A 15,137-nucleotide genomic window follows, 5' to 3' on the forward strand; every position below is an offset into this window, starting at 1 on the left:
CGCCACCTTGCCCGGCTAGCTTTTTTGTATTTTTTAGTAGAGACGGGGTTTCACCGTGTTAGCCAGGATGGTCTCGATCTCCTGATCTCGTGATCCGCCCATCTCGGCCTCCCAAAGTGCTGGGATTACAGGCTTGAGCCACCACACCCGGCCGAGAATCACTTTAACTCAAGAGGCAGAGGTTACAGTGAGCCGATCATGTCACTGCACTCCAGCCTGGGCGATGGAATGAGACTCCGTCTTACAAAAAAATTAAAAAATAAAAATAAAGTATTAACAAAACAAGGCAACTAGAACAGAGATGATATTTGGAGGCATGATTTATTATAATTGTGAAAGAGGCAGTGATCAGCTCCTAGTTTTAAGACCAGAGAAAGTGACAGGTTAGAAATCCAAAGGGGTGGCTGGGCGCGGTGGCTCACGCCTGTAATCCCAGCACTTTGGGAGGCCGAGGCGGGTGGATCACGAGGTCAGGAGATTGAGACCATCCTGGCCTACACAGTGAAACCCCGTCTCTACTAAAAAATACAAAAAACTAGCCAGGCGAGATGGCGGGCGCCTGTAGTCCCAGCTACTCGGGAGGCTGAGGCAGGAGAATGGCGTGAACCCGGGAGGCGGAGCTTGCAGTGAGCCGAGATTGTGCCACTGCACTCCAGCCTGGGCGACAGAGCAAGACTCCGTCTCAAAAAAAAAAAAAAAAAAAAAAAAAAGAAATCCAAAGGGGTAATAACCACACAGAAAAGAGGTAGAACATGCAACACCCTTGCTTTCTGCAGTTCCATATTTTCAATGTTTTTCCCCTTCAGTAAAAAGAGGACCATCTCCTACAACAAAAAACTGTATCTTTAGCATTCACTTACCATATTATTATTATTTTTTTTTGAGACAGTCTTGCTCTGTTGCCCAGGCTGGAGTACAGTGGCGCCATCTCAGCTCACCACAACCTCTGCCTCCTGGGTTCAAGCAATTCCCTGCCTCAGCCTTCCAAGTAGTTGAGATTACAGACGCCTGTCACCATGCCCAGCTAATTTTTGTATTTTTAGTAGAGATGGGGTTTCACCGTCTTGGCCAGGCTGGTCTTGAACTCCTGACCTCATGATCCACCCACCTCGGGCTCCAAACATGCTGGGATTACAGGCATGAGCCACCGCGCCCAGCCCATCTTTGTTTCTTAGTTGTGATCTAGCTTGACAGTTTCTCAGGCTTCCATACAAGGACAGTCTTGCTGTGCAGCCTTATAAATGCCTGCATTTGTCTTTTTAAAATCACTACCTTAAATATGGGAGAATTTACTGTACTAGGTATCTTGTTCAGCCAGCTCCAAATCCATCCTGTTTTCTGTTTTGGTCTCTAAATTCTTCCCTCACAATAGCATACATTCACTCCTTTAAGTTTCGATGGCATATGCTGATGTGAGGAAGCCACTCATACAAGAAGCAGGCTTCCTCATTAAATCCAAAGACCCTAACGAGAAGCATCTTCCTCCAACTGTCGACCATCCCAAAATCCCTTGCAAGTGATTCCAGAAGCTGCCCTGCATCTCAGCCAGGTCAAGGTCACAGCGCTGCACTCCACAGCAGAAAATGGAATCAGTCCTAAGACAGTTAAAATGATTTCCCAACTTGCATCTCACTGCCAGGTTGCAGTCAGTTCAGGACAATGACCTTGAGAGGAAAACAAAAAAACAAAAACCAAAAAACAAAAAACTACAGCCACAAGGACACAATGGTATGGACCCAAACATAAAAACCAGATGATCTGAAAATTTTTATTACATCTGTCACCTAAGACAAAGTTCTACATTTTCCTATCAACACTTATCAACCATTCTTTTAGAATGCTCTTAGCCCTCTATTTCAGAAAAACACAAGCAGGCCGGGCGTGGTAGCTCACGCTTGTAATTCCAACACCACTCTGGGAGGCTAAGGTGGGCAGACTGTCTGAGCTCAGGTATTCGAGACCAACCTGGCAAACACAGTGAAACCCCATCTCCAGTAAAAATACAAAAATTAGCTGGGCGTGGTGGCACGCTCCTGTAATCCCAGCTACTCGGGAGGCGGAGGCAGGAGTATGGCCTGAACCCATGAGACGGAGGTTGCAGTGAGCGGAGACTGCACCACTGCACTCCAGTCTGGGTGACACACTGAAAGTCCGTCTTAAAAAAAGAAAAACGAAATGCAGAATTGTGGGCTCTACTGAGAATCAGATTCTGCTTTCAAACAAGATCCACAGATGAGTCATAGGTAAATAAAGTGTAAGATGCACTGATTTGTAAAGGATTAAGAAAAATGTTAAATGACTACCTATAATATATAAAATCAGTAAGATTTCATGCTGCTAATGTAGCTACCTGATAATCCCAGAAATTTCATTTCAAAGCTAAACGTTCTACCCAAGGCATCTAAACTTTTGCTTCCCTTGAATTGTGTTAAAGACTGTAAGTACGCAAAACAATGCAGATCAACACCCTTTAATGCCCAGTTCTTTAAAAATTCAAGCAAATGGTTTAAAAAACACACTGACATAGCTTACCAAAGGGAGAAATTTGATACTATTGAAAACAGACTTACTAGCTGCTGTTGCTACTGGCTGAGCAATATTAGCAGGTGGCTTTAGTTTCATGAGTTCATTAAGACTATTATTTTTCAGTAGATCCTTCAGCTGAACTTGGTCTTTTGAAGGTGCACAAGTCATGGCATTTCGTACTATTGGTGCTGAGACTGACGGGCGTGTGCTTGCAGTAGTCTGGATAAACTTAGTTAAAGTGATGGTTTGCCTGTTGGTTGTTACAGGTGGTGTTTTAGTCATTACAATTGTAGATCCCAAGGGTGGAAGATGATTTATTTGATTCAGCACAAATGTTGTAGTAGATGGAGGCTGCTGCTAGACAGAAAACAAAAAACAATACACCACTGAAAAATGCTTTATTCTCTAATGAAACTTATATCCATAAACCTGGAAGAACAACTAAAAATCTAAAATGTATTTTTATCATTGCTTTTCTCTTTCTTTGAAACATAGTCTCATTCTGTCACCCAGGCTGAAGTATGATCATAGCTCACTGCAGCCTTGCCCAACCAGGTTCAAGTGATTCCTGCACCTCAACCTCTCATGTAGCTGGGACTACAGGTGCAAGCCACTATGCGTGGCAAATTTTTTTTTAGAGATAAGAGTCTCACTATGTTGCTCAGGTTGGTCTCAAACTCCTGGGCTCAAGCCATTATCCTACCTCAACCTCCCAAAGTGCTGGGATTACAGGCGTGAGCCACTGTGCCCAGTCTTGCCTAAATATTGGTACTTCATTTTTGATTTGATTAGCTATAAATTACCAAGTTAAAATGCACAACTTTGATGAAAAGAAGATATAGTAGTAATATAACCCTTTCTAAAACTGTCAGGGATGGCAAGCATAAAATGGAACTATCCCACACAAACTGAAAATAATAGGCCTAAGCCAGGCACAGTGGTGTGCACCTGCATTTCCAGCTACTTGGGAGGGTGACACAGGAGGCTCACTTGATTTTAAGACCAGCCTTGGCAAAATAGCAAGACGCCCTCCCACCCCAGTCTCCCCAAAAGACTAGTAACAGAAAGTTTCCAATGCCTTGATTGATGACATTTTCACTTTTTTCCTCCTCAACACTATTTGCTATTTCTCCATGACTCCTTTAATAATGAGTCTTTAATAAAGAGTCTACTATTTACAACTTTTTTTTCCAATATTTTGACTTGTCATCAACGAACATGCTATATATCTTCACATACAAATCTGTTTTTTTTTTTTTTTTGAGGCGGAGTCTCGCTCTGTCGCCCAGGCTGGAGTGCAGTGGCCAGATCTCAGCTCACTGCAAGCTTTGCCTCCTGGGTTTACGCCATTCTCCTGCCTCAGCCTCCCGAGTAGCTGGGACTACAGGTGCCCGCCACCTCGCCCGGCTAGTTTTTGTATTTTTAGTAGAGACGGGGTTTCACCGTGTTAGCCAGGATGGTCTCGATCTCCTGACCTCGTGATCCTCCCATCTCGGCCTCCCAAAGTGCTGGGATTACAGGCTTGAGCCACCGCGCCCGGCCACAAATCTGTTTTTAAAAATATCTTTGTGGGGCTGGGAGGGGTGGCTCACACCTGTAATCCCAGCACTTTGGAACACTGAGGCACACACATTACCTGAGGTCAGGAGTTCAAGACCAGCCTGGCCATCATGGTAAAACCCTGTCTCTATGAAAGATACAAAAATTAGCCAGGACATGGTGGTGGGCACTTACAGTCCCAGCAACTCGGGAGGCTGAAGCAGAAGAATTGCTTGAACCCGGGAGGCAGAGGTTGCAGTGAGCCGAGATGGCGCCACTGCACTCCAGCCTGGGCAACAAAGCGAGATTCCATCTCAAAAATAAAAAAAAATTGAAACAAGAATGAACGACATGTGTCACAAAATAGGATATTGAGAGAGTGGCAAAAAGCAGAACGAGAGAGAGAAAACTATTTCACACTAAAAGGTTATTTTTTAATTAATTATGCTTTTTTTTTTTTTTTTTTTGACAGTCTCGCTCTGTCTTCCAGCCTGGAATGCAGTGGCTCCATTTCAGCTCACTGCAAGCTCCGCCTCCCAGGTTCACGCCATTCTCCTGCCTCAGCCTCCGGAGTAGCTGGGACTACAGGCGCCCGCCACCACGCCCAGCTAATTTTTTGTATTTTTAGTAGAGACAGGGTTTCACCATGTTAGCCAGGATGGTCTCAATCTCCTGATCTTGTGATCCACCCGCCCCAGCCTCCAAAAGTATTGGGATTACAGGCGTGAGCCACTACGCTCGACCTCTTTTTTTCATTTTTTGCTATGAAGTCTTGCTCTGTCACCCAGGCTAGAGTGCAGTGGTTTGGTCTCGGCTCACTGCAACCTCCACTTCCTGGGTTCAAGAGATTCTCCTGCCTCAGCCTCCCAAGTAGCTATGACTATAGGCGTGCACCACCACACCCAGCTAATTTTTGTATTTTTAGTAGAGATAGAGATGGGGTTTCACCATGTTGGCCAGGCTGGTCTTGAACTCCTGACCTCAAGTGATCCATCCACCTTGGCCTCCCAAAGTGCCAGGATTATAGGTATGAACCACCATGCACACCCCGTTTCTTCTTTTATAGAGATGGGGTCTTGCCATTTTGCTCAAGCTGGTCTTGAATTCTTCGGCTCAAGCAATCCTCCTACCTCAGCCTCTCAAAGTGCTGAGAATACAGGTGCGAACCACCACACCTGGCCATGTTTTCTCACTACAGTTCTAAACTATTTTAGAGTAAGGACAAATCTAAGTAATTCTTACCCTCACATTTAATAGTGCTGGAGTAGGTACAGCCTCTGGTTCTTGTTTAACAGGAACTGCTGCTTCGGTCTCCAAACCTAGTTCTAATGCACTAAGTGGCACTGACTGGAGAGAAAACAACATCAGACAAAATATAAAGGACAGCAGTAAATTCTGTTTCAAGGACAAGATTTGCATCTATTAAAAAATATCAAGCTTAACATTCAAACGGAGGTGAAATCACTAACAGCAGATATAATGTAACAATCTCTGCAAGCACAAGATCTCCACAAAACTATACTAACAATTCCTTTTTAAAAACATTTTTGTAGGCCGGGTGTGGTGGCTCATGCCTGTAATCCCAGCACTTTGGGAGGCCAAGGCAGGTGGATCACAAGGTCAGGAGATTGAGACCATCCTGGATGACACGGTGAAACTCTGTATCTACTAAAAATACAAAAAATCAGCCAAGTGTAGTGGTGAGCACCTGTAGTCCCCGCCACTCAGGAGGCTGCAGCAGGAGAATGGCATGAACCTGGGAGGCAGAGCTTGCAGTGAGTGGAGATTGCGCCACTGCATTCCGGCCTAGGCGAGAGAGGGAGACTCAGTCTCAAAAAAAATAAATATATAAATAAAACAAAAAATAAAAACATTAGCCAGGCGTGGAGGCAGGCGCCTGTAATCCCAGCTACTCGGGAGGCTGAGGCAGGAGAATTGCTTGAACCTGAGAGTTGGAGGTTGCAGTAAGCCAAGATCGTGCCACTGCACTCCAGCCTGGGTGACAGAGTGAGACTCTGTCTCAAAAAAAAAAACCAAAAAAATTTTTTTTTAGTCTTTTTTTTTTTTTTTTTAAGGTTAGTCAGGTGGGAGTAGAGGAGAAACAAAGAAATCTGTAACTGGCTGTGATCAATTAGCTATAAACAACACTGCACTCGGACCAGTCTATTTTTTTATTTTTCAGAAACAAGGTCTTGCTCTGTCACCCAGGCTAAAGTACAGTGGCACGATAACAACTCATAATAGCCTCAAACTCCTGAGCTCAAGCGATCCTCCCACCTCAGCCTCCTGGGTAGCTGGGACATCAAGCACACACAACTACGGCCAGTTAATTTTATTTAACTTTTTGTAGAGATAAGGTCTCGCTACGTTGCCCAGGCTGGTCTCGAACTCCTGGGCTCAAGCAATCCTTCAGTCTCAGCCTCCCTAAGTGCTGGGATTACTGGCATGAGACACCCTGCCCAGCCAGAATCTTACATTTTTGCTTTCAGAGAATGTATATGGTGAAGTCACAGAAGAATATCCCTAAATAATTAAACAACTATTAAGGAAATTAAAGATACTCGCATAATAACACTAAACATCTCTTACACTGTCTGTACATTTATAATATCAAAGCAGAAAAAGTGTTATTTTTTGCCTCATAAATCAAAGTGAATATCAACATAAAAATAACATTCAGCCGGGCACAGTGGCTCACACCTGTAATCCCAGCACTTTGGGAGGCTGAGGCAGGCAGATCACAAGGTCAGGAGTTCGAGACCAGCCTGAACAACATGGTGAAACCCCATCTCTACTGAAAATACAAAAATTAGCCAGGCATGGTGGCCCACGCCTGTAATCCCAACTACTCAGGAGGCTGAGGCAAGAGAATTTTGAACCCAGGAGGCAGAGGTCGCAGTGAGCCGAGATGGTGCCACTGCACTCCAGCCTGGGCAACAGAGCGAGACTCCGTCTCAAAAAAAAAAAATTAACACATGTATCTAAAATTAAGGCTTCACAAGTATATTTAAAATTGGGCCAAGCTTGGCTCGCACCTGTAATCCCAACACTTTGGGAGGCTGAGGTGGGCAATCGCTTGAGCTCAGGAGTTCAAGACCAGCCTGGGGCAACATGGCAAATGCTGTCTCTACAAAAAAGACAAAAAATTAGCTGGGCGTGGTGGCGTGTGCCTATAGTCCCAGCTACTTAAAGGGCTGAGGCAGAAGGATTGCTTGAGCCTGGGAGGTCGAGGCTTCAGTGAGCCATGATTGCACCACTGCACTCCAGTCTGGGCCACAGAGTGAGACTATCTCAAAAAAAAAAAAAAAAAAAGTATTTTATAAGAAAAAAACCAAGAAAGAGAGGCTTTGGAAAACTCTTACCTGCTGAACTGACGGGGTAGGCATTGGAGTTGCAAGCCCTGCATCTCCACCATCAATATCAAAGAGGTCATTCGGACTAATTCCACTCTCACTCAAAGCAGCAAGCAGTAAATCTTGCCCTGGTTCCACCATCTTTAAAATGAAATATTAAATATTAACATAAAAAACAAAAATGACAAATATTAACTCCTCTCTAAATATAAACAATCCAACAATCTCTACTAGACCCATTCATTCAATATTAACGAAGAACCTGCCATGTGTCAGGCAAAGAGGATAAAAGAGAAATAGTCTTGGATCCCAAGCTCACTCAAAAATAGAAAGGATAGAGAAGTACATAAATCATAGCACGAGTATATGTCTACAAAAGGCTACGGGAACAGAGAAGGAAATAATGAACTTTGTGGAAGCAGAGATGTTATAAAGATGACAAAGCAGCAGAGCCTCAGGGAATCATCAGGTGGACCAGGATCCTCTGGACTATGCATTCAAAACATAGAGGCATGAAAGAATTTGACATGCTTTAAAAACTATGGCTGGAGGCGGCAGGGCACGTGGCTCATGCCTGTAATCCCAGCACTTCAGGAGGCTGAGGCGGGCGGATCACAAGGTCAGGAGATCGAGACCATCCTGGCTAACATGGTGAAACCCTGTCTCCACTAAAAATAGAAAAATTAGCCAGGCGTGATGGCAGGCACCTGTAGTCCCAGGCACTCGGGAGGCTGAGGCAGGAGAATGGTGTGAACCTGGGAGGTGGAGCTTGCGGTGAGCCGAGATTGCGCCATTGCACTCCGGCCTGGGTGACAGAGCCGGACTCTGTCTCAAAAAAAAAAAAAAAAAAAAAAAACCTATGGCTGGAGGCCAGGGGCAGTGGCTCACACCTGTAATCCCAGCACACTGGGAGGCCAAGCCAGGTGGATCACCTGAGTTCAGAAGTTTGAGACCAGCCTGGCCAAAATGGTGAAACCTTGCCTCTACCAAAAATACAAAAATTAGCCACACGTACTGGCGGGTGCCTGTAATCCCAGCTTCTCCGGAGGCTGAGGCAGGAAAAATCGCTTAAACCAAGAGATGGAGGTTGCAGTGAGCCAAGACTGTGCCACTGCACTCCAGCCTGGGTGACAGAGCGAGACTGCATCTCAAAAAAAAAAAAAAAAAGAAAGAAAAAAGAAAAGAAAAGAGAAAACCTCTGGAGTTAATTCAACATGGCTACGGTATGGAAGCTCAGAACAGAAGTATGGGTCTCAGGCAGGAAATGGCAAGAGCTGAAGTATCATCTACAGCTTTGTACAGCACGGTGGAGAGTCCACTTGCTCCTGTGGGAAACAGGGATTACCAACAAGTTTTCTGATTGAAGACTACTTGACACAGTAGATTTGTGACTTAGGAAGATTACTCATCCGGGCACTGTGGCTCAAGTCTGTAATCCCAGCACCAAAGTGGAGGTACAGGAGGTTAGCTTGAGGCCAGGAGTTCAAGACCTGCCTGGAGACCCCAAATCTAATTTAAAAAATTTTTTTTTAATTAGCCAAGTGTGGTGGTGCAGGCTTGTAGTCCCAGCCACTTGGGAGGAACCTGAGCCCAGGAGTTGGAGACAGCAGGGAGCTGTGATGGCACCACTGCACTCCAGCCTGGGCTACAGAGTAAGACGCCCCCGCCCAACTCAGTAAAGAAAGAAAAAAATAGAAAGATTTGTCAACAGCAATGTGGAAACAAACTAAGAGGGGGCAGAACAAGACCTGGAGTAGAAAGACATCTTGGGAAACTGCCACAGCTGACCATGAGAGAGCTGTATTATAACTGTATGGGGCAGAGAGAAGCGGAAATGGAATCCAAGATACTTACGGAGCTAAATCCATCAGATTTAGCTTAAATACTCAAAATGGAAGCGAGAATATGAAGCATGCCAGAGAAAAAGTATGAGCTGATGAATGGTTACAGCTAAGTCAAGAGAAAAGAAAAAAAAAAACGTTGAGCCTGAAAGACTTGAAGGATGAATTCTATAGAGTTTGAGGGGGGCAGGGGGTTGGGGGGGACTAAAGCCAATTTAAAGTAGACAGATTTTAGTTTGGAGGTTTTTCCAACTATAATCTCAGGGGCCAGACTAAAGTATTCTGCTGCCATGGATTTTTCCCCATTTTATAGGGGGGAAAAAGAGCTTTCTAAATTTTAACTTTTCTCATTAATTTCTCTGATATAACCAATTTACATATACAAACATACTTATGAAAAATCTGTACTCTTCTCAGAAAACTAATTTCACATTACATAAATATACTGATTTTCAGCTAGTCCATTTGTTCTGACTGTGATAAAATTAAATGTCAGTGTTTCGTGATGTCCTACAAAAATGGCATTAGCCAAGAGCACAATGAGCATGACTACGCAGTTTCGCTCTTGTTGCCCAAGGGGGAGTACAATGGCACGGTCTCCGCTCACTGCAACCTCTGCCTCCTGGGCTGATGCTCCTGCCTCACCCTCCCAAGTAGTGCCCGCCAACACGCCTGGTTAACTTTTATATATATATATATTTTTTGAGACGAAGTCTCGCTTTGTCGCCCAGACTGGAGTGCAGTGGCACCATCTCAGCTCACTGCGAGCTCCACCTCCCGGGTTCACGCCATTCTCCTGCCTCAGCCTCCAAGTAGCTGGGACGACAGGTGCGCACCACCACGCCCGGCTAATTTTTTGTATTTTTAGTAGAGACGGGGTTTCACCGTGTTAGCCAGGATGGTCTCGATCTCCTGACCTCGTGATCCGCCCACCTCGGCCTCCCAAAGTGCTGGGATTACAGGCGTGAGCCACCACGCCCGGCAATTCTTATATTTTTTAGTAAAGACAGGGTTTCACGATGTTGGCCAGGCTGGTCTCCAACTCCTGACCGCAGGTGAACTACCCACCTTGGCCTCCCTAAGTGCTGGGATTACAGGCTGTGAGCCACTGTGCCTGGCCCGAGCAAGACTTCTAGCACGTAATAACTGTTTCAGGTGAAAGCATTAAACAAAGAAATCCTCTGTGTCTATGTCACCTACGTTTGTGTATCATTTAGACAGATGTTCTAATGGAAACATGAGTGAGTTTAAGGTGAAAACCACATCTCCAGAATGAAACTGAGGGCAGACCACTGTGTAAAAGGGTGGGAGGAAGAGCAGATACCCCAAAGGAGATTTTTTGGAGACAGAGTCTCGCTCTGTCTCCCAGGCTGGAGTGCAGCGGTGCGATCTCGACTCATTGCAAACTCTGCCTTCCAGGTTCAAGCAATGCTCCTGCCTCAGCCTCTTGAGTAACTGGACTACAGCCGCCCGCCACTATGCCTGGCTAATTTTTTGTATTTTAGTAGAGACGGAGTTTCACCGTGTTGCCCAGGTTGGTCTCAAACTCCTGGGCTCAGGCAGTCCGCCCGCCTCGGCCTCCCAAAGTGCTAGGATCACAGGTGTGCGCCACCACGCCCAGCTTTCCAAAGGAGATTTCTCCAGAATTTTCCAGAAAAAGGAAAAGCAACCTAAGGAAGAAAACCATTTTGGGCAGGGAGTGAGGAAGGAAGGAAACAAGCCTAGCACAGTGTTAAATTCTTCATAAACATTATCATACTCAAGCCCAAAACAACCCTGAGTGATATCGGTAATATAATTTAAGAGCTGAAACTGAGGGTCAGAAAACTTAAATTATCTACCGAAGTTCACTCACACAGGGAGTGGTAGATTAGAAACTGGATAGTTCAAACTCCCAAAGTCCACGAAGTTTTCCTTCCAATGAGTAGATGAAGTTGATGTTGGTAAACTACGCTATTTCATTATTTCAGAATAAACGCCAGATTGAAATTAAAATTGGAGGGGGGATAAAGTATTAGACAGCAAGATATAAATAACATGAACTAAATGACAGAGGAAACAGGAGAAATGTCCCAATATAGATTTCAAATAAAGTTGTTTGCCTGATGACTTATGATTCAAAAAAGACCAAGTTAACTAATTTTTCTGATATACACGCATTTGACCGTACTTTTACAAATTATCCTACTGCATAATACGAACAAGTACCTAGAGCTCTAAATCAATGCTTTTAACATTTTCAATCATAAAATACTTCATTAAGACCAAAATACAGTCTTGGCCCACCGGCTACAGATAATCTTGACCCAGATTAATAGAACTCTGGAGACTATCAAAATGTCATCTCTTTAAAATAAAAACTGGAAACGATTTATTTATATTTGAAACAGAAGTACATTGTTTTAATCCAGTGACTTCCAAAACTACAGACATAGAGCCCCTGCAGGCCACGGGACCCATCAGTTCATGAACTATACAAGCCCTATCTAATAATATTCAAAAGTGTAGAGATGCCATTCATCAATGAAATGCATATTCACTGCAAAGTATTAGTTCATGAGAGCTTTCTGAAATATGTTTTCTTTTTTTTTTTTTTTTTTTTTGAGACAGAGTCTCGCTTTGTCACCCAGACTGGAGTGCAGTGGCTGGATCGCAGCTCACTGCAAGCTCCGCCTCCCGGGTTTACGCCATTCTCCTGCCTCAGCCTCCCATGTAGCTGGGACTACAGGCGCCCACCACCTCGCCCGGCTAGTTTTTTTTTTTTTTTTTTTGTATTTTTATTAGAGACGGGGTTTCACTGTGTTAGCCAGGATCGTCTCGATCTCCTGACCTCGTGATCCGCCCATCTTGGGCTCCCAAAGTGCTGGGATTACAGGCTTGAGCCACAGCGCCCAGCCTGAAATATGTTTTCTTAACAATGACCATTTAAGTACAAAAAAATTTTACTGAGAAACTTCTTGATGTTCATGTAAGAAAAATAGCATTGGTTACAAATAACTATCAGTGACCAGCTTAGAACTCACTCATAGGAATCACAATTTGACTTAGCCATTCCAAAATGTGTATGTATATATACGAAAATATGTTGTACACCATATAGATAATTTTTACTGGTCAATTAAAATAAATAACAATTTAAGACCCTCTAATCTGATGAATGACCTGGGAATAACAATGTCTGTAAAAGACACTGTCTTTTACAAGCTATTAATGAAAGAGATTTTAATCTTAATATACATCTTATACATAAATGGAATACTAGGGATCATTTCTCAGCCAAACAGGCACAAATTCTCTATTTGTTCTTTTTTTGCAGGGTGAAGGAGGAAAAAGGGATAGAGAGAGAACATCTATCCCATTCTCTAACTCCATTAGGCAAAACCCTTAGTATTTAATCATATTTCCACTCTGAAACTATTACAGACTCACAGAATTTTGGTGCTCAAGCTGAGAGCCCTTAAAAACATATTAGCCAATCTCCTCCTCATTCTACCAATAAGACCTGTTCACAAGAGGAAAAACATTTTCACTCTGAAGCCACAAAGCACAATATAAATGCTAAATACTGTGAGGTACGAGAGAACTGTGCTAGTGTGTCTACAAAGCAGTTCATAGACCTCAGATAACATTTACCATGGAGCAGTCTAACAAACCCAAGTTACTAACCACAGAAGGTCTCTCTCTCTCAAACAATGGACCAAAAAAAGAGTTCAATTTTTATGATAAATACATTTGAAAGCTGGGTGTGGTGACTCACACCTATAATCCGAGCACTTTGGGAGGCTAAGGAAGGAGGATCACTTCAGTCCAGAAGTTTGAAACCAGCCTGGGCAACAAAGGGAGACCCTGTTTTTCTTTTTTTTTTTTTTTGAGACGGAGTCTTGCTCTGTCGCCCAGGCTGGAGTGCAGTGGCGCGATCTCAGTTCACTGCACCCTCTGCCTCCCAGGCTCAAGCAATTCTCCTGCCTCATCCTCCCAAGTGGCTGGGACTACAGGCCCACACCACCATGCCCAGCCAATTTTTGTACTTCTAGTAGAGACGGGGTTTCACCGTGTTGGCCAGGATGGTCTCGATCTACTGACCTCATGATCCGCCCGCCTCAGCCTCCCAAAGTGCTGGGATTACAAGCATAAGTCACCATGCCCGGCTGAGACCCTGTTTCTTAAAAATAAATTAAAAATAATAAAAATTTTAAAATGCTGGGCACGGTGGCTCACCTGAGGTCATGAGTTTGAGACTATCCTGGCCAACATGGTAAAACCCCGTCTCCTCTAAAAATACAAAAAATAGCCAGGCGTGGTGGTGGGCACCTGTAATCCCACCATTTCAGGAGGCTGAGGCAGGAGAATCACTTGAACCTGGGAGGCGGAGGTTGCAGTGAGCCAAGATCACACCACTGCACTCCAGGCTGGGTGACAGAGCGAGACTCCGTCTCAAAAAAATAACTAAAAACAAACCTCGAAAAATTAGCTGGGTGCAGTGACATGTGGCTGTGGCCCCAGCTACCTGGAAGGCTGAGACAAGAGGATCGCTTGAGCCTAGTAGGTTGAAGCTGCAGTGAGGCATGTTCATGGCACTGCATTCCAGGCTGGGTGACAGAGTGAGACCCTGTGCCCCCAAAATGAAAAATAAACAAATGCATTTGAAAACATGACCTATTTCAAAATAGTACACCTCTGAAAACTTCTATGATAAATAAGACACAAAGCTACAGCAGCAGAGAAAAACTAAGAGCTAGTTTTAGCAGGAAGAGAACACTGAGAAACAATAGCCAACCAGAAGAATGAAAGGATACAGTTCCCATTCAGAATACCAACACAGAAAGTTACCAGGGGGGACAAGGTTCCTCTTGCTCAGACCTACAAGGAATCTCCTCCACAGCTCTGAGCAGACATGAGGGATACATCCACAACAGCAGTAGCACACCACAGTGGCCGAGGAGATTATGGAGTTGGACAAAATACCTAGGTTCAAATACTGGCTGCACTGCCCACTAGTAGTATGATATGGTCAAGTGAGAACCTCTCTCAGTTTCCTCATCTTAAAATAATACAAATAGAACTTCCTTCATAGGATTGCTGCGTCACGTAAATGTGATAATACCAGGAATAAGTAAATGTTAACTACTAGCTAGCTACTATCATTTTTATATATATTAGTATTTCATCCAAAAAAGATGTTTACTCCCACATCACTGATTCAGCACTTTATTCCCCAGAATACAAACTTTGTTAGCAATCCATTAAATAATTAACTTTCATACTAGTCTTTGGGTTTTTTTGTTTGTTTTTTTTGAGATGGAGTCTCGTTCCGCCACCCAAGCTGGAGTGCAATGGCACCATCTCGGCTCACTGCAACCTTGAATATGCCCGGCCAGGTTCAAGCGATTCTCCTGCCTCAGACTCCAGAGTAGCTGGTATTACAGGCACATGCCACCACGCCCAGCTAATTTTCTTGTATTTTTAGTAGAGACGGGTTTTACCATGTTGGCCAGGCTGGTCTGAAACTCCTGACCTCAAGTGATCCATCCGCCTCAGCCTCCCACAGTGCTGGGATTACAAGCGTGAGCCACCATGCCCTGCCCATATTAATTATATAAATACTAGTCCCTTTTTATCTAGAACTGTTACTGCTACACATCCAACTTGACCAATCAGTTATTAAATCTAGAACAAACTGGTGGACATTTTTAAATGTGCACAGATAGTATCACTTAGCAAATATCTTCACCTTAGCTAATAACAAAAAGGATTTTTTTCTCCTTTGAGTGCTAAGCATGTCTGATTCAAGATTCAGCTTTATCTGTGTTTTTATGCAGCTGTGATATGACTGATATTTAGTTTAAGAATTTTAAGATAACGGGGTCGGGCACGGTGG

General features: G+C 44.0%; 1 protein-coding gene across 3 annotated transcripts in view; it reads right to left on the reverse strand.

The window, feature by feature from the left end:
- Positions 1-15,137, reverse strand: part of SBNO1 (strawberry notch homolog 1) — a 73,824-nt gene that overhangs the window by 50,538 nt on the left and 8,149 nt on the right. The window contains exons 2-4 of one of the 3 annotated variants that reach the window (XM_023205861.2): positions 7,428-7,559; positions 5,308-5,412; positions 2,571-2,883 (exon numbers count right to left, since the gene is read on the reverse strand). In XM_023205861.2, coding sequence (XP_023061629.1) covers positions 2,571-2,883; positions 5,308-5,412; positions 7,428-7,559 — 550 coding nt within the window. The remainder of the gene's footprint in view (positions 1-2,570; positions 2,884-5,307; positions 5,413-7,427; positions 7,560-15,137) is intronic. The other 2 variants (XM_023205863.2, XM_023205871.2) reach the window with 2 other exon arrangements.

This window comes from Piliocolobus tephrosceles, chromosome 10 (assembly GCF_002776525.5).
Source record: "Piliocolobus tephrosceles isolate RC106 chromosome 10, ASM277652v3, whole genome shotgun sequence".
In the NCBI taxonomy this organism is placed as follows: domain Eukaryota; kingdom Metazoa; phylum Chordata; class Mammalia; order Primates; family Cercopithecidae; genus Piliocolobus; species Piliocolobus tephrosceles.